Below are 24,905 nucleotides of genomic sequence, written 5' to 3'. Positions count from 1 at the left end.
ATTAGGGGGTGGGGCCTTTGGGAGGTAATCAGGGTGGAGCTCTCATGCACTTAAAGAATCACAGAGAGCTTGCTTGCTGGGCTCTGCTCTCCACTATGTGAGGATACTACAAGAAGTCGATAGTCTGCAACCTGGAAGAGGGTTCCCACCAGAAACCCCCTAGGCTGGCACCCCAATCTCGGACTTCTAGTCTCCAGAACAATGAGAAGTAAATTTTGGTTGTTTGTAAGCCACCCAGTTTATGGTATTTTGTTATAGCAGCCCAAGCTAACTAAGGTACCAAGGTCATGAAGATTTTCCCCTTTATTTTCTTCTAAAAGTTGTATAGTTTTAGCTTTTTCATTTAGGTCTATTATCCTCTGTTTCCTTTTCCCCCAATTTCTATCCTAATCACTCCCTTCAAACTTCATTCTTGAATATTAAGAGAACTAGTTGCAAAATCCAATGGCCTCTTCTCAATTTTCATCCACTACTTTTGTCAAAATATTAGGGAGGCGATTAAATAATTACAAAAAACTCGAATAAAATAATTGCAAAAGTACGAGGGAGGCATATCTGGTGAACCTGTCAGGACATATTGTTTAAGGTGACCACTCCCAGGACCATGATATAGAGGGTGCTTGATACATCCTTGCTTAATTGATAAATGGAAAAGACCCTTTAGGTCAACTCTTAGGCTGACTCAGGGATTCGTATACAATCTTGGGTTAAGTGTACAGTACCTGAAAGGTCTAAACTGAATTGCATTTCCAGGCTCACGTGAGAACAAGCCTACACCTCTCAATGAAGCAGAGACTCTTAGCGATCCAACAGACTGAGGATAATCCAGGGCTGAACTGAACTTTCAGGCAGCTGATGAAGTCTTGAGCTTCATAGGCTGAGCATGCATCTCTAGAATTGGACTAGAACCAGATCTGCTCTAAAGATTAGGTGAGTGAGGGGTGGGGAGGGCTAGATTTAGCCAACAACTAGATGAGCTAAAATTTGGCTACGGGTACCAGCCCGGTGGTGCAGCGGTTAAGTGCACACATTCTGCTTTGGCGGCCCGGGGTTCGCCAGTTTGGATCCTGGGTGCAGACATGGCACCGCTCATCAAGCCATGCTGTGGTAGGAGTCCCACATATTAAGTAGAGGAAGATGGGCACGGATGTTAGCTCAGGGCCAGTCTTCCTCAGCAAAAAGAGGAGGATTGTCACGTTAGCTCAGAGTTGATCTTCCTCAAAAAAAATAAAATAAAATAAAATTTGGCTGGATACTGTATTAGGAAAAGAAAGACACAAGGGGCCGGCCCCATGGCCGACTGGTTAAGTTCGCACACTCCGCTTCAGCAGCCCAGGGTTTGGATCCTGGGTGAGGACATGGCACTGCTCATTAGGCCACGCTGAGGCAGTGTCCCACATGCCACAACTAGAAGGACCCGCAACTAAAATATACAACTATGTACTGGGGGGATTTGGGGAGAAAAAAAAAGCAGGTTGGCAACAGTTGTTAGCTCAGGTGTCAATCTTCAAAGAAAAGAAAAGAAAAGAAAGACAAGGAGATGTCAAGTGTTTTCTTGTTTTAATATGGCAGGGTCTTACATATGTTTATAGACTACAGAGAATGAGGCAGCAAAGAATGAAGCTTGAAAATGAGAAAGACAGGGGCATAGAAAGAGATGAATCGTTGATAAAGCGAGGTCCCAAGATGGGATCCAGAGTCCTCTAGGGAAGCCAATTTCTCTGTGGACTGGGAATAGAGAGAAGAAGGGGAGAATTTCCCATTTCACTTTTACACTCTGGTATTTGTCTAAATTTTAAAAATTATGAATATTAAATATGTATTAATTTTATAATGGAAAAAAACTTAAAAGAGATCAGCAGAATTAGCTTTGGACAAGATACATGGGGGAAAAAACCCACAACTGCTCAGCTTCCGTGATCTCCCCTTCTGCTCCAATTACATATATCCATCTCATATATGCTAATTTTGTTGCTTTGGCTAAACTCTGTTAACATAAATTTATGGCCCATTTTGTATCTTTCTATAGCTCTTAATTTAGTGAACACACGAGATGTGCTCGGTACACCTCAAAAACACATGGATTGGGAAGTGTGCTGCAGATGATATTAACATAATCAAAAGGTAACTATTTGATACATGTCGGAACTTGGTATATGCATTTCAAATCAATGGGGGAAAAGATAGGTAATTCAACAGATAGTGGTTTTGGGACAGTTGGATGGGCATCTGGAAAAGAGTAACGTTGGATTTATATCTCACATCTCATACCAAAATAAATTCCCAGAAAAAATCATGGGATTAAAAAAAAATCTTGGAGTGAGGAATGCCTCTCTCTCTCTGATACCAAATGCAGAGGCGGAGGGAAAAAGATTGATCAATTTGACTTGAAAAAAACTGCCTGGAAAAAATATCATCAACAAAGTAAATAAACAAATGACAAGGTGGAAACATCTGCAACTCATATATAGACCAAACACTATTTTCCTTAATAAAAAACTTTCTACAAATCAGTAAAAAGACCAGTAACCCAACAGAAAAAGGACGGAACAGTTATTTCATTAAAAAATCGCTCTTAAATGTACAAAGATACTCAGTCTCACTCATAATAAAAGAAATGCAAATTTAAACTGTAACACAGCATTTTTAAATTATAAAATTGGCAAAAATCAACAAGTTTGCTAACACCCTCTGTTGATGAGTATGTGGGGAAACAGGCACTCTCATGTACTGCTGATGGTTTAAGTGGGTACAACCTTCATGGTAAGTACTTTGCAAGTAAAATACACTCCAACTTCATCTCCCACCATTTTCCTCTTGCTCAATCTCTATTAGCCACATTGACCTTCTAGCTTTTCCTCAAATATGCCAAGCACACTCCACACTCCTGGGGGCCTATGCACTCACCTTTCTCCACTACCCCTGAAATGCACATCAAGTTTTGCTTTCCTCCTTCAGGCTTTTGCTCCAGTGTCACATCTTCAGTGAGGCCTTCTCTGAACACCCTGTTGAAAACAGTGACTCCCATCCCCTCCATCATTCTCTTTTTACCCTGTTTTTAATTCCGGACACTTATCATGACATTATCTTACGCATCTATGTTTGTCTCTCCACTCCAACTAGACTGTAAACCTTGTAAAGGCAAGGACTTTGCTGTGCACACACACAGGCTGAGCATGTAGTAGTTGCTGATTAAGTACATATACTGAATGAATGAATGAATGAATGAATCAAACTCTTTGGAGGACAACTTAGCAGTAACTACTAAAATTTAGAATGCACATACCCAGCGATTTCCCTCTAGGCATTACTTGTGGTCTTGGACATGTGCAAACAGAGAATATACAAGGTTATTTGCTGTGGTTTTTGGTTGTAATAGTGAACGCCTACCACAGCATGGCTTGCCAAATGGTGCCATGTCCACAACGGGGATCTGAACCCGCGAACCCCAGGCCGCTGAAGCAGAACGTGAGCCCTTAACTGCTGCGCTACCAGGCCGGGCCCCCAGTGTGAAAAATTTTTAGTTTTATTTAATGAGTAATAATTTCCTTGCAGAAAAGTAGGATTTCTACCAATTAAATAATATTCTAACATGAAGAAAGATGTATCTGTACACATATAACCTTACTCAACAAAGATCTTCTCTTTGTAGATCCAACCTCATGAATAGGCCTAAACTGGCAGTATCTCGTCTTCATTTATTATGGGTAGGTTTCCCATTTGACAAACAAAACTCTTATTTATGGGAAGAGGTTCGGGGTTTCGGAACGTCTTTCCTATATACTTCCTGATACCAGAGGGGCAGCCTTCCCCCGCTGTCCATCAAATGCCACACACTTGCAGCTGCAGGGCATTCTGCAGGGGCACACTTCTACTCCACAGTCAAATACAGACAAAGACATAAGGCAGAAGGGATAAGCCCCTGGTAACCAACCAGGTCCTCCAGTCTTCTCAAACTGTAATTTGCTTATTGCTCCTCAAATAAAATGTTCTGATTCCTATCTCTTTACCAAATCCTGCCCCCTCCCTTTTTTCCTCCCAATTTCTCTCATGTGGAATCCTCTATAAGCTTCTATGCAAATACTACCATTTCAAGGGCCAGGCAAAGTCCTATCTCACCACTACGGGACAGTCTTCCCTGACCATTCCACCCTACAGTAGTCTAGGCTCTGACCTTCTGAAATCTTTATCAAGCATTTGGCTCTAATCTTTTTGCTGCCCGTAATACTGTTAATTAGCTTTTCAGAAGTTTTTGGCTTATCTCCCAGTTAGATTGTAAGCTCCTTAAAGGCAGATTCCTATATTCAGTTTTTCCTATATTCCTCATGCACCTACATAGTAGATGTTCTACATGTCTTGGTTTTGAAAAGTAACACGGTCAATCCAAATACGACCCAACACGTACATTTAGTGTTCTTTACAGATTTTTCCAGAACCAATCTACATTCTTTGCACAAACACGAATTTTCTGCTAGCTCAATGAATTTCTGAGTCCTTGATATCAGAACTCGTCAGCTGACTCCGTGTCCCAGCCGCAGGACTGCAGTTGTTCATCCTGTGGGAACTCAACTTCAACGTCATAAACAAAATTTGGATCATCCTTCTTCTTCTGATTTTTCTCAAAAAGTTCATCCATGATGCTCTTCCTTTTGGCAAGTTCCTTGTCATCTAGTTTGTTCAGGTCTTCCTCAGGATCAATGGTTGTTTCCCGTTGAATTTGTTCCATTGTTTCTGCCAAACTCTGGCCCCACAAGTAACCTCGTAAAAAAGTGAATAACTTCTCTAGCTGCCTCAGGGATACTCGTTCCAGGTAACTCTTGTGTCGTGGATTATTCTTTAATTGTTCAGCGGCTCTGCTGCAGTCTAGGAGAGAGGAACAAAACTATATGCCACACACAACATATACACCACAAACTACTGAAAGCATTATCTGCCATTATAGCCAAGTAGCTAAGTGGCTTTTTTGGAATGAATTATTTTGTAGAACTATTCTTTTACATCAAGCTTTGAGTGTGGTGGGGGAAAGAGGGAATTTTTTTTTATTTTTTTAAATTTTTTTTGAGGAAGATTAGCCCTGAGCTAACATCTGCTGCCAATCCTCCTCTTTTTGCTGAGGAAGACTGGCCCTGAGCTAACGTCCGTGCCCATCTTCTTCTGTTTTATGTGGGATGCCTGCCACAGCATGGCTTGCCAAGCGGTGCATACGTCTGCACCCGGGATCTGAACCGGCAAACCCCGGGCCTCCGAAGTGGAAGGTGTGAACTTAACCATTGCGCCACTGGGCTGGCCCCAAGAGGGATGTATTTTTTATTTCCTTAACTTAAAATTACTTTGAGAAGATGTTAAACACTTTCAACTAGAGAGAATGCCTGAGAAGAAAAAGTAGGGGCCGGCCCTGTTGCATAGTGGTTAAGTTTGTGCACTCAGCTTTGGCAGCCTGGGGTGTGCAGGTTCGGATCCCAGGCAAGGACCTGGCACCACTTGTCAAGCCATGCTATGGTGGCATCCCACATACAAAATAGAGGAAGACTGGCACAGATGTTAGCTCAGCGATAATCTTCCTCACACACAAAAAAGAGAAAGTAGTATTACAGCTTTAGGTATCAGTACTGCTACTAAGAAAATATCAAGACTACAAATAAAAAACACATTTGGAGGGAGAGAAGGGAATTCATATTATTGAATGATGTTATCCTATTTAACCCACACTGCAATTCTGAAAGGGTGGGATTATCAATTTCCTTTTATAGGTTAGGAAATGGAAGCTCACTGAGAGTAAGCAATTTAGCCAGGGTCACACATCTACCCTGATGGAGTCATGATTTGAACCTAGATCTGTCTAACTCTGAAGGCCACGTCACTCTAATGCATGAGACTCAAATCATTCTTATTAAGTGGTTTAGAGAATATCTAAGATAGGCAAGATAAAACACGAGGTACCTGAAAACTTCGAAAAGTTTCGGACTGGCATGATGCGCTGGCGACTTTTTCCCTTCATTTCATTCTCATAGATTAAGATAATAGCTGGAGGCTGGAACCGAATTCCACATTTCTTGGCAGTGCATGTCATTATTACATACACTTCAGGGTAAATCAGAGGAAATCTGATGAAGATGTGTTAGTCATATAGTGACTTCCTGCTAAAGGGGAAAAAAAATTAAGTGTTGGATAAACCACCCCCACCTCTTCCCCTCCTCCCCAGCAGGTCTGGCACTAGTCCAGTTCTAAAGATGTGTGCTCGGCCTATCAAGCTCACTATTTGGAGAGCTACCCTGAAAGTCCAGTTTGGCCTTGGTTATCCTTAGTCTGTTTGATTCCTGGTTCATTGAGGGGTGTAGGTTTGTTCACACATGAGCCTAGAAATGTAGTTCAGTTTGGACCTCAGTGTACTATACACTTAACCAAAGATTGTATATGAACCCCTGAGTCAGCCCAAGAATTGACTTACAGGATCTTTTTTATTTACCAATTAAACAAGTATGTACAAGCATCCTCTATGTCAAGGTAGTAAGAATTTTTTAACCCTAAACATTTTGTCTTGAGAGGTTCACCCAGACCAGATCTGTCTCCTTTGTACTTTCCCAATCATTTTACTCATTGAGCTTTTTGTAATTACTTATTTTCCCTTCTATTCTATATGCTCCATGAGGGCAGGGAACATATTCATTGTTCACCACGATGTCCAGCACAAATACCTGGAAGGTAGTAGGCACTCTATACATACTTGTTTAATTCAATGTATTACTATAAGACACAGCCCCTGTACTTCCTCTAAGTAATCAGCTTCTACATAAACAAGGCAACAAAGCTTACCTGGCTTTTATTTCAACTTATTTGTCTCACTATATGATTGTTTTTTCAGTTACAAGAAACACAGCTATATTGCAGATTAATACTTTCTATTCCCTCTTCCCTTCCCTGTCACCAATGCCAAAATACACTTAATTATAGGGACTGCTTTAGATGTCACTATGATATTCTCAGGAAGATTTGCAAATATCGAGGAAACTAACAGAGGGTGACAATATCCTCATAAACTCAGTCCTGCTACAGAATCACTATAGGAACATAGTTATTTAATACACCTTCATTGTAGAAAGCTAGGGGTGAGGATGGGGGAGAGGCAGGAGGAAACACATAAAATAATCACTCTAATTCCTTCCAATCTTTTTTCTAGGAATATATTTTAATTTTTTAAACTACAGCATGTTTTTTTACATTGTACATATTATTACCTGCCTTTTAAATTTAACAACCTATGTGGTTCTTGTCATTAAATGTTTTACTAAAATGCAAATTTTTATACAACTGCCAAGTGTTTTGTCCTATGGATATACCATAATCTATATATTATTCACCCCTTATTGCTGGACGTGAGAACTTTTACTCTTAGGAAATTAACCACATATAAAGAACTGTTTTTTCAAATTACTGTGCTCTGCCTCTGATCTGATGCAATGATCCCACCCCACTCCCTCTTTCTTCTTATTTATTTTTTTTGGTAACAATTAACACTCCCAGTTCACCTCACTAAAATTTGTCTGTTAGTAAACTTTCTAGGTGATCGTAATGAGCACAATATAAATTCCACACACTCAAGCAAATGGCTGTATTCACGCATGATGTATGTGATTGATACTCAGTAATGCAGTGTTTTGACTACACTCTTTTCTTTCTTTTTAAATTTAACTTCTATTTTTACTAATGTTTGTATTCTGTCTAAAAATGTAAATTAGTTCTATGAGGCTTACAACAAAAAACTGTTGTCCTCTGATATTCCCTTCTCCATAGGCAACCGGTTTCAATTAAGTGTTTCTTCCAAAATTCATCTCCATATTTCTTAATAGGATGCTTATACTGACATGTTCAGTGTTAGATAGTACCTTCGGACATCTTTCCTGTTTGAGACATCTGTCTTAGGGCCCTCGGTTCGGCTCCAATCTGTATTGGATACTCTCTAGGCCCACTTACAGGTTCAATTCAACTCATGAAGACGGACGACACATTTATCTAACTCTTCGTCCTAGACATTCACACTTATCACCCCAGGGATCAGTGATTGCCATAATCTCGCCAAGCATCCTCCCCCCCCACCCCCCCAGCACCTGGAACTGTAAGGATTTTGACAACGGGTAGAGGATCCTCTGCCTGCTCACGTCCCCACTAGTGCAAGGCTGGCCTTCATACCCTAACAGAAGTAGAGAAAGCGCATCTTCTCCTGCAGGCCGACGTCTCAAACCGCCGTGAGGGGGTTGTTTTCACCCAACTGCGTGCACTGAGAAGCACTTAACCTGACTCGGAGGCCGGGCGGAGCCTGGCGCGGCAGGAGGAGGCGACAGTCACAGCCCGCAGACGCGACTGTGGGGTGAACTCCCTGGCAGGAGACCCAGATCCGCGAATACCTGTAAGTGGAGCTGGAGGCCGGGAGCTCGGGAGGCGGGCTCCCAGGACGGCATGCTGGGGTCAGGGCCGGGCTGGCGGCCCACGGAGCCGTCCCCACAGCAACAGCCCCGGCGCACGCCACGGCGCTTGCGTCGCCCCTCGCCCCGCCCCCGAGCGGGACGGCGAGGGGCGGGGCAGCGACGGGAGCTAACGAGGGGGTGGGGCGGCTGCCTCCCGCGACGCCGGAACTTTCGGGGGCCGGGGCTGCGGGGAGCGGGGGAACCGTGGGGCCGCCGGCGTGCGCGCACCGAGTCTTCCGTCCTGGTCGCAAACTCCGTGGCAGCGCGCTGTAGGAGCGGCGTGAGGCGGGTGCACGCTCCTCCGTCCCCGTTTCGTCCCCGCGCGCTCCTGTGTGGCGCGCGTTCTCCGGCGTCCTGGCTGCCCGGGCCGTGACCCTCCGGGCTGTCGCCTGGCTGCTCCTCTGGCAGGTGGCTGGGCTCACACGCACGCCCCCCACCGCCTGCCCCTCCGACTCGACCGACGCCGGTAAAGGGGGGCGGGGCTGCGGGAGTGAGGGCGGGGTTTGGGGGCCCACAGGCTGGGGAACAGTCCAGGCTCCCGGGTCCTCTCCGCGGCTTGCAGAGGTGCTTCACTGTACCCCGGCGCGCGCCCCTAGAACTGTAGGGTGAGCTTGAGGAGGGTAAACACAAAAGCCATGTGCCTCCTTCTCCCCACGACCCCCTGCATTGCTCTGTGGCCGCTCCTGGGTTTCTGGAGAGTCGGACCTTGTCGTTCAGGGGCGGGACTGGCCGCGCTTTAGTAAAACATTGTAAAGGAGGCGCAGCCATGAGGCGTCTTGGGATGTATGAAGCTGCTGACCACCTAGGGGCCTGCAAGGCCTCAGTGCCCTGTGAGGGTTGAGAATCCCAATCCAGAATAAAGAGACTCGGGGGGCGTGAGGGGAGAAGACAACTAGTTTTGTTTTACTAACGTTTTTGATAATAGACTGGATTGGGCTGGGGTTTCTGTATGACTCCCGGCTGCGCAAGGAGTGGATTGATTTGTTTGAGCTCGAGTCCGTGGACCGGAGTGCTGCGCTAGGTGCTCAGCCCTCGTGGAGGCGGATACGTGCAGTAGTAATTACAAAACAGCGATAATGTTTGATAGGGAAAGGGAAGTCAGTACAAACCAGGTGAGTTTCTCCATCTGTGAAATGAAGATCTTAGACTCGTATCTGACAATCAGTGCCGTCTGCTTTTCAGCGTTTACATATTAGGCTTCCAGATTTATTTGAAGAAAGGATTATGAGGCCAAAATAAATGACTGGACTTGGTGATCTCTAAAGATTTCTACTGGCATTTATGATTAAAAAGGGGTCAATTTCGAGCCAGTTCAGGCCACAATAACTCAAAAAAGTCGTATGCAAGAGGAAAATCTTGGAGATGAATTTAGGTACAACTAATTCGTTTTGAAATGGTACTTTTGCCTTAAAAATCATAATCTAGTATTTGCTATACTGTTTATAAATTAGCCTTTCTACCATCCCAAGATGAATGTGATTTACTACTCTCTAGTGTATATCCTGATAGAATTTACGCCTATTAATCTGACCCTTTTTATCAAATTTAATTTAGGAATGGATAGAAACCCTTACTCTCTACCCCACCCCCATTGAAATTTAACACGATGAAGACACGCCTGGATTTGTACAAGAGATACTCTAAGTTATTTGTTTCGGAAAAGATTATATATGCTTCTCCAAAGCAAATAAGTGTTTATTTAAATAGCTAGGAGAATAGAAAAACTTTCGGCTTTAAAAGTCGGGCAGATCTTGCTTGAAATCAGTCACTTACTTGGTTGTGTGACCCAGAGCCAGATAGTAACTGTTTATAAGTTGTAGTTTCCTCCTGTGTACAAATTGCAGTAATTTTGCCTGCCTATTTTGCTAGATTGTGAAAGTTAAAACACAAGTGAAAGCCCTACCTGGAGAATCTGTCAAATAGATATTATTTAATGTTTTTACCCCCCCGTACTTTTTTCCTTCCTTTCCTTGTATATTTCAAATGTTTTCGTCTCCATTTTTTTTTCATGTATCTTTTCAGGACTGCATCTAATAGACTTAGCAACATAGAATGGTATGTAGTTTTCTTTGTGCTTTAATGTTCTTCCCACACAACTTTCAGCTTTTGAAGATGGAGTAAAGTTCCCCAGCAGGGTGCCTGGCAGAGTTGGTAATCATTAGTAACTGAATTTTTAATTCTGTGATGCTGACATGGAGTAATAGTTTCAATGTCTGAATTCTGCATGGAGTCAACATAGTGAGATTTCTGGTTATTCTAAGTTTATAAAGGAACCCTTTGAACCTTTGAAAAGCCTCCAGTTTTTTGTTTTTTTAACTCTCTCAGCATCTCCACAAGGCGTAAATGTCCCATCTTCTCCATTTTATAGGTGTGGATGGTAGAATACAGAAGTCGCTAGTATGTATCTGATACACAGTGGCAGTAAGCTAGGGTTAAAACTGAGATTTCCTGACTCTTCAGCCGTTCTGTTCTTTTCAGTGTCCTGGGATCTCCTGAATAAAGTAATATTAACATCAAAAACTTATATAGAGCACTTACTATGTGGTAGGCCCTGTTCTAAGTGCTTTTACGTGTGCTAAGTTACACATATTAAATTCTCATGACAACTAGCAGAGAGATAAACTGTCTTGCCCACAGTCACACAGCTATTAGCTGACAGACTGGGGTTTGAAACTAGGCACTCTAACTCCAAAGTCAATGTACTTAACCCCTCTGCTATACTAAAAGTAGATTTATATGTAGCTCAAATTGCTTAAGTTTTAAAATTTTTTATTTTCAGGTTGATTAGATTTTCCAGGCGAGTAAAGCCTATTCAGACAATTATTTTCTAATTATTTAAATATTATTTCATTGAGTGCTTATTTTAAAAAAATCTTTTGGTTCTTATAGGCATAAGGGCTACTTGTTCTGATATTATTTTGAGGCAAGAAGTTCTGAAAGATGGTTTCCACAGGTAAGTTGCCCATCAGCTTCTACTTATGTCAAAATACTGTTTCATATAATTTAGAGCAAAAAATAGTTGAGAAATGGATAAATTGAAAAAACACTTGCTTTCTGAAGTGACAGATTTATCACATGTGGTTCACAGTTTGAAATAATGATTAAAATAACAGTGGAGAAGAGAAGGAGAGAACAAATGTTTATTATTTACTATTCATATATATTATATGTGCCAGAAGCTATATATATGATAGTCCATTTAATCTTGTGAGATAGATGATACCTTTCTTGTTTTTCAGATGAGGGAACTAGGTCTCAGAGAATTTAAGTAATTTGGTAGAAGTTGGAGTGATAGAGCTCTGACTCAAATTTAGGATTATCATACTCCAAAGCCATGTTCTGAAGTACAGTCATGCGTCGCATGGTCATTTTAGTCAGTGATGGACCATATATATGACAGTGGTCCTGTAAGATTAGTACCATGTGACCTAGGTGTATAGGAGGCTATACCATCTGGGTTTGTGTAAGTAGACTGTGATGTTTACACAACGATAAAATCCCCTAACAATGTGTTTCTCAGAACAAATCCTCATCGTTTAGCAATGCGTGACTGTACTCAGATAGTGTGCAACCCTAAATCACTGTTGCTTCTTTACAAGACTTGGTTTCAAATAACCAAGCTGTTTCCAAAATAGAAATTATCCTCAAAAATAAATATCTGCCAGTATTGAAGATATTTAAAAGACTGGTAAAAAGTTGTAAAAACTCTTCCATAAGAAAATTTCCCAAATTTTGAAGCTTCTCAGGGTGATTACTTTAGAATGATTCTCAGATATTTGATTTATAAATTCTGATACGTTTATTTTTAAAATTACTTCATTTTATAAGTCACTGAACTTAAACTAAAACATCTTACTCTCCTCTCTTTCAAAAGTAGCCTATATGTGAATGGCTAGGAGGTACAGTAGAAGGAACTTGAATTTTTGTTTGTTTTTAACTCAGATGGATTTGGACTCAAAATATAGCTTTATTATTTAGTATCTATGTGGCCTTAGTCAGGTTACTTAGGTCTTTGCTACCTTAAGAGTAACATTGGATAGTGATGGTGTGTCCTCATTAGAGTTGTAAAGATTAAATCAGAAAGTATTGTATGGAAAGCTCCTTAACGTAGTGCTTGTCACATAGTACATACCCAGGAAATTTTCACTATTATTATTATCAATAATAGGTGATCAAGCTGGGCAATATTTCACTCAGAGAGGAGATGTCACTATAAAGTAATACAGCTGATTTTGGGAGGGAAGTCACTTCTGAAAGGAATTTTTGGTAGAGTTCCAGACACATTTTAAGCAATGTCAGGGTAATTAGGCCAAGTATGTAGTTTCTCTTTTTAAACTAATTGGGATGTATTCTCAAGGGCAAAAGCAGCTGTCCAATTATAAATTATGAAGATAAAAAGCAGGACATAAACCAAGGATGAAGAGTGACAGAACCCACAAGAATAGCTTCAGAAACTAGAAATCTGAGTTATTTGAGACCTTCAGAAAATACTAGTTATCATTTTTTAAAAAAGACTTTTTAGCTATGTTTAGAGCAGGTATAGTCTTGCTGCTAGGGTGGATGAGGAAACATGAACAGATTATAGGAAGTAGAATGTGTTAGCTCCTCTTATTTCTGTCTTCTTGGTCAAGAAGAATGACTTCCACTCTGGAAAGGGCCAAGTAGATATTGCTGGTAGGAAACTGAAGTGCAGAATACATAGGGGAATTATACAAAAGGGCCTTACTACTCTAAATGAGGTTAGGGTCTCCCCTCTCTGGTGAACTGTATCTCACTGCAGTAGGAGAACTTGCTTTAACAGTTGCTGAACTTCTGTTTGTAATCTTTGGATAATCTAGGAGTTAGTTGATGTAGATTCTGGGCAAAATTCTAGACCAGGTTATTAAAGGGATAGTTTGTGAATACAGAAGAGGAAGTTGTGGTCTCTGGGAACTAGCATGTATTTGTTACAAGTTTATTTCCTTTATAGAGTTATTAGAGAGGTGGATCAGAATAATGCTATAGCTATAGTATGTATGATTTTCTGCAAGACTTTTTTTTTTTTTGAGAAAGATTAGCCCTGAGCTAACATCTGCTGCCAGTCCTCCTCTTTTGGCTAAGGAAGACTGGCTGTGAGCTAACATCCGTGCCCATCTTCCTCTACTTTATATGTGGGACGCCTGCCACAGCATGGCTTGCCAAGAGGTACCATGTCCGCACTCAGGATTCGAACCAGCGAACCCTGGGCTGCCAAAGTGGAACGTGCATACTTAACCGCTGCGCCACCGGGCTGGCCCCCTGCAAGAGTTTTGACAAAGTTGTACATGTTAATTTATGAACAAGATGAAGAATATGAAGTAGAAGATAATAAAGGTGAATGACTTGATTAAGATTAGCTGATACATTCAACATGTTCTGGTTAATGGATCGAAAGTCATCTGGGAGGGAGGTCCTGAAGAGTTTCTGTCTTTTTAAATATATATCTTTTTTCTGATTATAAAATATTACATGTTCATAAATACATATATAGTGTCCAGAAGAAAAGAGATTATAGATATATTCCACTTTTATAGAGATAGAATGAAATAGTGGCTAAGAATGTGAGCTTTAGAGTAAAACTACTGGGGTTTGAATCTTGGCTCTTGGATGAGTTACTTAGTCTCTCAGAGCTTTGGTTTTCTTTCTTGTTTTTTTTGAAAGGGAAAATATTTTTGTTTATTCACATGTTAATACAGAATTTTTGGATTTGATTTGCATATTCTATGATTAACTTTTACATCACTAAAAATTATATTTTTGGACAAAAAATGAAATAAACAATGCCACTAGTACTATTCAGAATTCTTTCAATGCAAATTATTAGGAAAATAAAATGCTATTTGTAAAATTACCTCAGACTACTTGAAAGAATGCAAGCAAAACAAAGATCTAGACAGCTGATTTGATGTTTAATTCTTGAAATTGCTGTGTTCTTGGAGCAATGAGTTCATATAAATTTATTGATTATCTGAGAACCAAAAACTAATATCATACAATCATATAAAGCCTGAAAGCGTTTCCCCATACTTTTTGAGTTAGAGGTGACAGTTTTCCATGAAGAAAGTAACATGGGTGTTTTAACCCCAGTGCTCTGTTTTCTTACAGGTAAAATAGAAATTATAGCTGTACTATTTCATCGTGTTGTTTTTTTCTTCCTTTTTCTCCCCAAAGCCCCCTGGTACATAGTTGTATGTTTTTTAGTTGTGAGTCCTTCTAGTTGTGGCATGTGGGATGCCCCCTCAGCATGGCTTGATGAGTGGTGCCATGTCCACGCCCAGGATCTGAACCCGTGAAAACCTGGGCCACCAAAGCAGAGTGCGCAAACTTAACCACTCAGCCACGGGGCCGGCCCCATAGTGGTATTTTTTTAAAAATAAACTTGATTGAATTTTGTCAGTTATATATATCCATGTAACCACTACCCCAATCAAAATAGAGAACATTTCCCTCATCTCCAGAAATATGCATGTGCTCCCTGCAGTTCTTCTCCCTCACCCATACCCACACCAGCCGACCACTGATCTACCTTCTGTCACTATATGGATTTTTCTAGAATTTTACAGAAATGAAATCATAGGGTATATACTTTTTGATATCTGGCTTCTTTCACTCAGCCTTATGTCAGATTTATCCATGTGCTGCATGGCAGTAATTTGTTCCTTTTTGTTGCCAAGTACTGGAATTTGTTTATCCATTCACATATCTATGGCATTGGGCTTGTTCCTAGGTTTGGGCTATGATAAATAAAGCTGTAGTGAACGTCTGTGTACAAGTCTTTGTGTGGACATGTTTCTATTTTTCTTGGGTAAATATGGATGAGCGGAATTGCTGAGTACGTGGTAGATACGTGTTGAACTTTTTAAGCAACTGCCAAACTGTTTGTCCTGTTTTACACTCCCACAGCAATGTGTGAGAGTTCTATTTCTGCCACATCCTTGCCAACACTCATATGGTCAGTCTTTTTATTTTAGATATTCTGGTAGGTGTGTCATGGTATCTCATGGTTTTAATTCGTATTTCCCTAATAACTCGTGATGTTGAGCATCTTTTCATATGCTTATTGGCCATTGGAGTATCTTCCTTTTTAAAGTGTCTGCTTAAATCTTTAGTCTTTTTTTGTTTTTTTGAAGGAAGATTAACCCTGAGCTAACATCCACTGCCAATCCTCTTTTTGCTGAGGAAGATTGGCCCTGAGCTAACATTTGTGCTCATCTTCCTCTACTTTGTGGGACACCTGCCACAGCATGGTTTGATAAGCGGTGCACAGGTCTGTGCCCTGGATCTGAACTGACGAACCTCGGGCTGCTGAAGTGGAGTGTGTGAACTTAACCACTACGACACCAGGCTGGCCCTTTTTTTGTTCATTTTTAAACTGGGTGGTTTGTCATCTTATTATTGAGTTGTAAGAATTCTAATTTTGATGGAGTCCAGTTTATCAAGTTTTTTCTTTTATGGTTCATGGTTTTTGTATTCTGTGTAAGAAACCTATGCCTATTCCAAGACCATGGAAATTTTCTTTTAGAAGTGTTATATGGGGTGTGAGCCCTTTTGAACTAATTTTTGTGTATACCGTTAGGTAAGAATTGAGGTTAATTTTTTTCCCTGTGGATATCCAATTGATGCAGCATCATTTGGTGAAAGGACTGTTCTTTCCTCATCAAATTATCTTGACACATTTGTTTAAAATTAATTACCTTATATGTGAGGATCTGTTTGTGAACTCTATTCAGACTATAGCCCTTAGGCCAAATCCTGTGTGTGGCCTATTTTGTACTACTCTTGAGCTAAAAATGATTTTTACATTTTTAAAAAAAGGCAAAGAAAAATATGCAACAGAGACCTTATGTGGCTCATAAAGTCGAAAATATTTATTATTAGGATCTTTACAGAAAAAGTTTGCCAACCCGTGATCTGTACACTCATCCATATTCCAGTAAAGTACTATCTTGATAACTGTAGCTTGATATTACATCTTCAAATCAGGAAGTCTGAGTCCTTCAACTGTTTTTTAAAAGTTGGTTTGGTTATTTTAGATCCTTTGCAGTTTCATGTAATTTTTGGAATCAACTTGTAGATTTCTTCAAAGAAGCTTCGTGAAATTTTTATTGGGATTCTGTTGAAATTCTAGATCAATTTGTAGAGAACGGACACGTTAACATTAATGAGGGTTCCAATGCGTGAATATGGCACCTTCGTTTATTTAGGTTTTATCAGTTTATCTTAACAATATTGTAACTTTCAGAGTATGTCTTGCACATGTTTTGTTAAATTTACCCCCATGTATTTCATGTTTTTTTGATGTAAAGAGTACTGTTTTAAGATTTTCGTTTCTACCTATTTGTTGCTAGTAATAAAAATGGAATTGATTTTTGTGTATTGACATTGTACCCTGATTCCTTGCTGAAATCACTTATCAATTCCTGTAGTTTTTGTAGGTTCCTTAGGGTATTCTACATAGATTATCATGGGTTTGCAAATAAAGATAATCTGTATGCTTTTAATATCCTTTTCCTGCCTTATTGAACAGGCTGGAATCTCTAAGACAATGTTGAGTGAAAGTGGTGAGAGCAGATATCCCTGCCTTGTTTCTAATCTTAAAGGGAAGGTATCCAGTCTTTCGCCATTAAGTATGATATTTGTGTTAGGTTTTTGTTGTTTTGTGAGGAAGATTGGCCCTGAACTAACATCTGCTGCCAAACCTCCTCTTTTTGCTTTAGGAAGATTGTCACTGAGCTAACATCTGTGCCAGTCTTCCTCCACTTTGTGTGCAGGATGCCACCACAGCATGGCTTGATGAGTGGTGTACAGGTTTGTGCCTGGGATGTGAACCCCAGACTGCCAAAGTGGAACGTGTGAACTTAACCACTACGCCACTGGGCCTGCTCTATGTGAGGTTTCTTCGTAGATGGCTTTTATCAGTTGAGGAGTTCTGTTATGTTCCTAGCTTCCTAGTTTTTTTTTGTGATTGGGTGTTACTTTTGTCAAATGCTTTTTCTGCATCTATTATGAGAGGATCGTATGATGTTTCTACTTTTTCTGTTAATATGGTGAATTATATATATTGATAATTCCAATAATAAACCTACCCCTTGGTCATGATGTATTATCTTTTTGAAATATTGTTGGATTTGATTTGCTAATATCTTGTCAAGGATTTTTACGTCTATGTTTGTGAGGGGTACTGGTCTGTACTTCTCTTTTGTTGTGATACCTTATTCTGGTTTTGGTGTTAGGGCAATGCTGGCCTTGTGAAATAAGTTGGGGAATATTTCCTTCTTTATTTTCTGATTGTGTAGCATTGGTATTATTTCTCCTTTAAATGTTTAACAGAATTCAACAATAAAGCCATGTAGGCCTGAGGTGTTCTGTGTGGGAAGGCTTTAAATTTTTTTATTATAAATACAAGATATAGAGCTATTCAGATATTATCTTTCTTCTGTTAGTTTTGGTAATTTTTTGTTTCCAAGAATTTGTCAATTTCATTTAAGTTGTTAATTTATTGGAGTAAAGTTATTTAAATATTTCTTATTGTCCTCTTTATATGTAGAAGTTGTGTAGTAATGTTCCCTCTTTCACTCCCAATACTGGTCATCTTCTTTTTCTCTTTCTTTCATGATCAATCTGGAGATTTATCAATGTTATTGATCTTTTCAAAGAAAATATTTCATTGACTTTTCTCTATCATTTGTCTACTTATTTCATTGATATTTGCTCTTTATTTCCTTCCTTTTTACTTTGAATTTAATTTCCTCTTCCTTTTTAGTTTTTTAAGGTGGAGCTTAGGTCATTGATTTGAGACTTTTTCCTAATGTAAGTGTCTTTGCTTTAAAACTATAGGTTTCCTTCTAAGCAGGGCTTTAGTGGTATCCTACAAATTTTGACATATTTGTTTTCATTTTCATTTAGTTCAGTATATTTTCTAATTTACTTTTTGATTTCTTTGACACATCAGTTATTTAGACGTATGTTGTTTGTTTTTAAAGTTTTGGGGGACTTTGCAGAAGTCTATGTTTTTTTTTTTTTAAGATTTTATTTTTTCCTTTTTCTCCCCAAAGCCCCCCGGTACATAGTTGTGTATTCTTCGTTGTGGGTTCTTCTAGTTGTGGCATGTGGGACGCTGCCTCAGCGTGGTCTGACGAGCAGTGCCATGTCCGCGCCCAGGATTCGAACCAACGAAACACTGGGCCGCCTGCAGCGCAGCACGCGAACTTAACCACTCGGCCACGGGGCCAGCCCCTGGAAGTCTATGTTTTATTGATTTTTTTTCTTACTTTAATAGCCACTTTATTCCATCCTGAGCACCTCAATATAAAACTACACACTGGTGAACTATTTGCCTTAACTACTTCTGAATTCCATAAATGTAGAAGTTTTGCCAGCAGTTCAGCACTTAAATAGATTAAATCATCTCTGACACATGGCAGATTTCGTATAATGAAAATACCTAAAACAAGTAGTGCAGTATGCTCAACCAATCAAAATAAAATGAACTTGGGAAAACAAGGCTGCAAGATAGTTACTAACATATCGCAATATTTAATATTACGAATTACAGGTAAGTTGTTCTTTATGGTTCTATCCGTGTAGGAACAACCTGAAGCCCCTTCCTTTCACAAGGGGGGCGGGGGGCAGGGGGGAGAGAGAGAGAGAGAGAGAGAGAGAGAAGGAAGTAATTAGCTGTTTTAGTAACTGTATATTTGCATACTTTTAAGCAACTCTTAAATGATACAGAAAAGTAGTAAACATATGGAAACTGCAATGCAGTACCCTACTTACAGTACAGCTGAGGATTGAATTTAAAATAAGTTTGAATGTACATAATTGTTAGTGCGTTAGCTGTATTATGTCCAAGGAGAACAAAAGCCTCTTCTCTGTCCCTAAACAGCAAAACCTGTGTAATGGCCAGCAGTGATTAAACAGAACCACGGACACCTGGTTTGTTTCGTTATTTTGTTGAAGAGCTCACATGTTTGAAGGGAGCACTGTTCATTAAGATGTGTTTATCAGGGGCTGGCCCCGTGGCCGAGTGGCTAAGTTCTCGAACTCTGCTTCGGCTGCCCAGGGTTTCGCTGGTTCGGATCCTGGGTGTGGACATGGTGCCGCTCGTCAGACCGTGCTGAGGCAGTATCCCACATGCTGTAACTGGAAGCACCCACAACTAAAATTACGCACCTGTGTACTGGGGGGGCTTTGGGGAGAAGAAGGAAAAATAAAATCTTAAAAACGATGCATTTATCAGTTTTCGTATTCCTAAAACAAGAGAAGGTTACATTTGATTTTTTTTAACCCCATTAAAAAATAACAGGACTGACTATAGTCTAGATGCCACTGATGTTACTTTTTTACCCCCTGAAGATATGGGACTGTTTCCTTGTGGCTAATTTGTTAAAATGTGGAATGTACGCTTTAAATATAGATACTAGGAGAAATTACTGTTTGCTTGAATGCTGTAACAAAGGATAACTATCTTTAGAATATTTTCCTAAAAAAAGGATGTTTTTGAAAAGCCTAAATTAATAAGTTACAAATCTTTTTCATAGACTTTTTCACGGAACTGTCTAGTTAACTGTGGGTCCAGATAGTCGTTTGTCTATCTCTCTATTGATGAGAAGTGATTCCCCCAACCTTCCAAGAAAACAGGTGGACACACAGCTCTCATTTTCTCCTTCTGCTGAAACGTTAGAGAGACACATGAATGTTAAAAAATTAAGTTCAAAACACTTAATTCTGTATTAGAAACTTGACTCTATCATAAGTCTCTTCTTTTTGAAAATCATACTGGGCTGATTAAATGCTCCATTTCCACTGTTATTTACATGTAGGAAGCAGAAGAATATTCCATCTAGTTCAAACTGGAGGTTTAGTTACCACAGCACTGACCCCTGGTTGGCTGTGTGGGCTCGGTAAGGTCTATTGCTCTTCTTCTGGCACGGTTTGTTCCTGGATTTCGTGGTTCATTCTTTGGCAGCTTTTTAGCTATTATTGTGAATATTTCATTTATGTTTATTGATGTTTTTAGTTGATGTCTCTGTGAATACTAAACTTATTATCTGCATAGGACTGTGCTTCCTGGAAATCTACAGCTCTTTTATTCTAGGTCAGCCTTGTTTCCCGGTAAAGCTGTGATAGTATTAGGACTTGCTTGCCTCCGAAGTTCTTTAACCCAGTTTTTTGTTCTTGCAAGGGACTCCTCATTTGAGATATCATATACAACTATGGCTGCCTGTGCTCCTCTTAGTACATTGGTACTGGCTATGTTATCATTCTTGACCAGCTATATTCCATATTTGAAACTTTACTGTTGTGTCATCAAGACACACAGTTTCAGTTAGAAAAGCAGCCCAAATGAATGGTACTCTCTCAAAATTCGTGTTGCCAATCTTTCTCTTTTTTTTCTTAAGAAAGATTAGCCCTGAGCTATCATCTGTGCCAGTCTTCCTCTCTTTTGAATGTGGGTTGCCACCACAGCATGGTTGACAAGTGATGTAGGTCCGCGCCTGGGATCTGAACCTACAAATCCCGGCTGCCGAATCAGAGTGCCCTGAACTTAACCACTACTCCATGAGGTGGTCCCCCCATTTTGCTACCTTCTGTCTATTTGTCCCATCTAGTCTTTTCTCTCTTCTTATTTTGGATAATTGAACGTTTTTTAAGCATTCCATTTTATCTTCATTTTTGGCTTATTAACTATACCTCTCTCTTTTTATTAATTGGTTACTCTGGGGTTTACAATGAGCAGTTTTAACTTATCACATCTATCTTCAAATAACATTATTCCACACCATGAATAATGTATGAATCTTACATGAGAATAGTTCATTTCTTTTTCCTTTCCTTTCTGCTATTGTTGCCATACATTTATTAACTTTACATTTTACATATGTTATAAACTCCACCATATATTGTTATTTTTGCTTTGAATAGTCAGTCATATTTTTTTATATTATTGCATATTTTAATTGTGGTAAAATACCCATAACTTAAAATTTACCATCTTAACCATTTTTTTTTTAATTTTATTTTTCCTTTTTCTCCCCAAAGGCCCCCGGTACATAGTTGTGTATTTTTAGTTGTGTGTCCTTCTAGTTGTGGCATGTGGGATGCCGCCTCAGCATGGCTTGATGAGTGGTGCCATGTCCACACCGAGGATTCGAAACCCTGGGCTGCTGAAGTGGAGCACACGAACTTAACCACTCGGCCATGGGGCCGGCCCCGATCTTAACCATTTTTAATTATGCACTTAAGTGGCATTAAGGACATTCACATTGTGTTATCATTACCACCATCCAGCCACAGACCTCTTTTTACCTTGCAACACTGAAACTCTGTACCTCTTAAAGAGCCCCCCGTTCTCTCCTTCCTCCAGCCCCTGGCAACCACCATTCTACTTTCTCTCTCTATGAATTTGACTACTCTAGATTCCTCATATAAGTGGAATTATAGAGTATTTGTGACTGACTTATTTCACTTAGCATAATGTTCTCAGGGTTCATCCATGTTAATTTTTCGTGCAGTAGTCAATACTGTTTTCCATAGTGGCTGCACCATTTTACATTCCCACCAACAGTGTACAAGAGTTCCAATTTCTCTATCAATCATATTTTAAAGCAATTAAAAATGAGAAAAAAGTTATTTTCACCCACATATTAACCATTTGCTCTTCTGTCTTTCTTGTAGATTCATGTTTCCATCTGATATTTTCCTTCTGCCTAAAGCACTTCCTTTACCATTTCTTGGAGTGACAAATTCTCTTAGTTTGTGTTTGTCTTAGAATTTATTTTACCTTATTTTTGAAGGATTTCCCTTATGGATACATAATTGTAGATGGACAGTTTTTAAAAAAATTTTTTATTGAGGTTATGATAGTTTACAACCTTGTGAAATTTCACTTGTACATTGTCAGTCATATTATAGTTGCACCACTTCACCCTTTGTGCCCACCCTCCCACCCCCCTTTCCCCTGGTAACCACTAGTCTGTTCTCTTTGGATTAACAGTTTTTTGTTTTTTTTTTTAAATACTTTTCATGCTTATTCCATAGTCCTCTGGCTTGTTCTTATCTTTGTTACTCTCTGCATAGTGTTCCTTTTTCCTCTGATTGCTTTTAAGATTTTTTTTTTCAGTGACTGGGTGATAATATGTCTTAGTGTGGTTTTCTTTGAGTTTATCATGCTTGGGTTTTGTTGAGCTTCTTGGATTGATGGGCTTATAGTTTTCGTGAAATTCAGAAAATTTCAGCCATTATGTCTTCAAACATTTTTCTCTGTTATGTTCTTTCCTCTTTTGCTGGGACTCTAACTATATATGTATATAAATATTAGACTACTTGATATTGTTTAAAGATCAGTGAAACTGCCTTCCACCCCCCCCACCCCATCTTTTTACCTCTTATGCTTCAGTTTGGATAGTTTCTCTTGCATTGTCTCCAAGTCACTGATCTTTTCTTCTGCAGTGTCTAATTGTTTTTAATCATATCTGGATAGTTTTTTATATCAGAAATCTTTTTTTCATCTCTTGAAGTTGTATTCAGTTATATATATATATATTCTCTTTCCCTCATAATGTTCATGTTTTTCTTTAAATCCTTGAACATGTAGGGTATTTATAATGACTTTTAGTGTCTTTTGCTAATTTTATCACTTCTGTCACTTTTATCACTATCATTTCTGTCAGGTCTGTTTCTATTGAATGATTTTTTTCTTGGTTATTGTTCACATTTCTCTGCTTCTTTACATGTTTAGTAACTTTTGATTGGATACTGAACATTGTGAATTTTATAGAGATGTACATTTTTGAGTGTGCAGATTTTATCTTCTTTTAAAGGGTGTTGGACTTATTTTTTCTGTTAGCAGTTAGATTACTTATCAACTTGATCCTGTTAACTTTTTTTTGTGTAAGTCTAAAGTTAAAGTGGCTTTTATTGCAAGGTTAATTTAGCTACTAAGGCTTTACCCTATTGGGATCTCTACCGAAAGCTTTGGTCTCTGTGCTTTGGTTGGTTGGAATGTAAGTGTCTCCCAACCTTGTGTGAAATTTTAGAATTTCTCATCTTACAGTTTCTTGGTTATCCTTTGCCCAGTCCTTTGGAGTTATACCTTTCTTGCACTTATCTTAGTATTCAACAAAACTCCAGGGGACTCCAATTCAGAATTCTAGAATTCTTTCTACTTAGTTCCCTCTTCTCTGGAACTTAGCACTGTGACTTCCAGCCACTTCAGCCTCCCTTAACTTCCGTCTGTATTTTCTCACTTAAGCAAAACCACCGTGCTGTGCTTTGGCTCTTCTTTCCTGCACTTGTGTCCAAAATGTGCCTCCAGACAGAATGCTGGGGCAATTAATATTTAGGTTTATAGTCTATTTCAGATTAATTTTTGTATATGGTATGAGGTAGAGGTCAAGGTTAATTTTTTTCTGTATAGATATCAAGTTGTTTCAGTACCTTCTTTTTTTTTTTTTTTTTTTTGAGGAAGATTAGCCCTGAGCTAACTGCTTCCAATCCTCCTCTTTTTGCTGAGGAAGACTGGCCCTGAGCTAACATCCGTGCCCATCTTCCTCTACTTTTTATGTGGGACACCTGCTACAGCATGGCGTAGGTCCGCACCCGGGATCCCAACTGGTAAACCCCGGGCCACTGAAGTTGAATGTGTGAACTTAACCACTGTGCCACCCGGCCAGCCCCTCAGTACCATTGGTTAAAAGGCTCTTCTTTCCCCATCAAATTATATTGGCACCTTTATTAAAAATTTGTGTGTATCTATTTTTGGACTCTATCCCTTTCCATTGACCATTGTCTGTTTCACACTAGTACTATACTGTGGCTTATGACATGAATTTATGCACGATCTAATGGGTGGTTCTGACATGATACAAATATTTCATTTGACTTTATAATCTTTTAAAAAACGAATTTGAAATATGGTATTTCTACTAATTTGAATGTAATGTTATGCTATCTCATTTAACAATTGAATGAAGAAATTTACTTTAAACATACTTGTCTTACAGAGACCTTTTAATAAAAGTGAAATTTGGAGAAAGCATTGAGGACTTTCAGACCTGCCGACTCTTAATTAAACAGTACATCCCGACAGGACTTTTTGTGGATCCATATGAGTTGGCTTCCTTACGAGAGAGAAACGTAACAGAGGTACAATTATTAGACGATTTTTCTTTTTGAGAGAAATTATTTTAGGGATGGTATAATTTGGATTAAGGCAAAAGTCGACAAGACAACATTTTAATATTTTTTATTCATTTTGTTAAAGTGTATAAAGTAACATCTTTGAGATAGGATGGGAGTATTCTTTAAAAAGTGAGTGATACTTATCCTACTTGTCTTAATAAGCCAACTAAACTGACCTAGTTAAATGCTTTTTTGGCAGGATGGTTCTTAGTTTAGTGACTAAGAAAATTTTATATGTCTGAG

General features: G+C 39.3%; 2 protein-coding genes and 1 pseudogene across 6 annotated transcripts in view; 1 reads left to right on the top strand and 2 right to left on the bottom strand.

Annotated features, from left to right (window-relative positions):
* Positions 1-1,543: 1,543 nt before the first annotated feature.
* CEP19 (centrosomal protein 19) lies at positions 1,544-8,862 on the bottom strand. Of its 5 annotated transcripts, none has more exons than XM_005601899.4 (3): positions 8,188-8,862; positions 5,941-6,140; positions 1,544-4,863 (listed from the first exon to the last, which is right to left on the bottom strand). In XM_005601899.4, the coding sequence occupies exons 2-3, from the start codon at positions 6,068-6,070 to the stop codon at positions 4,502-4,504; spliced, it is 492 nt and encodes a 163-aa protein (XP_005601956.1). In that variant the 5' UTR covers positions 6,071-6,140; positions 8,188-8,862; the 3' UTR covers positions 1,544-4,501. The 5 variants fall into 5 exon arrangements, with proteins under 5 accessions (XP_005601956.1, XP_005601958.1, XP_005601957.1 ...); XM_005601901.4 differs by having other exon boundaries at positions 5,941-6,137; positions 8,403-8,849; XM_005601900.4 differs by having other exon boundaries at positions 5,941-6,137; positions 8,188-8,792.
* PIGX (phosphatidylinositol glycan anchor biosynthesis class X) overlaps positions 6,645-24,905 on the top strand; it is a 34,130-nt gene continuing 15,869 nt past the window's right edge. The window contains exons 1-5 of the mRNA XM_070242509.1: positions 6,645-6,702; positions 8,410-8,666; positions 8,736-8,928; positions 11,352-11,415; positions 24,485-24,626. Coding sequence (XP_070098610.1) covers positions 6,645-6,702; positions 8,410-8,666; positions 8,736-8,928; positions 11,352-11,415; positions 24,485-24,626 — 714 coding nt within the window. The remainder of the gene's footprint in view (positions 6,703-8,409; positions 8,667-8,735; positions 8,929-11,351; positions 11,416-24,484; positions 24,627-24,905) is intronic.
* LOC138919015 (ras-related protein Rab-5A pseudogene) lies at positions 20,341-21,863 on the bottom strand (annotated as a pseudogene).

This window comes from Equus caballus, chromosome 19 (genome assembly GCF_041296265.1).
Source record: "Equus caballus isolate H_3958 breed thoroughbred chromosome 19, TB-T2T, whole genome shotgun sequence".
Classification (NCBI taxonomy): Eukaryota; Metazoa; Chordata; class Mammalia; order Perissodactyla; family Equidae; genus Equus; species Equus caballus.
Note: the sequence above shows the minus strand (reverse complement) of the source record. Positions and strands in the feature narration are given on the sequence as shown.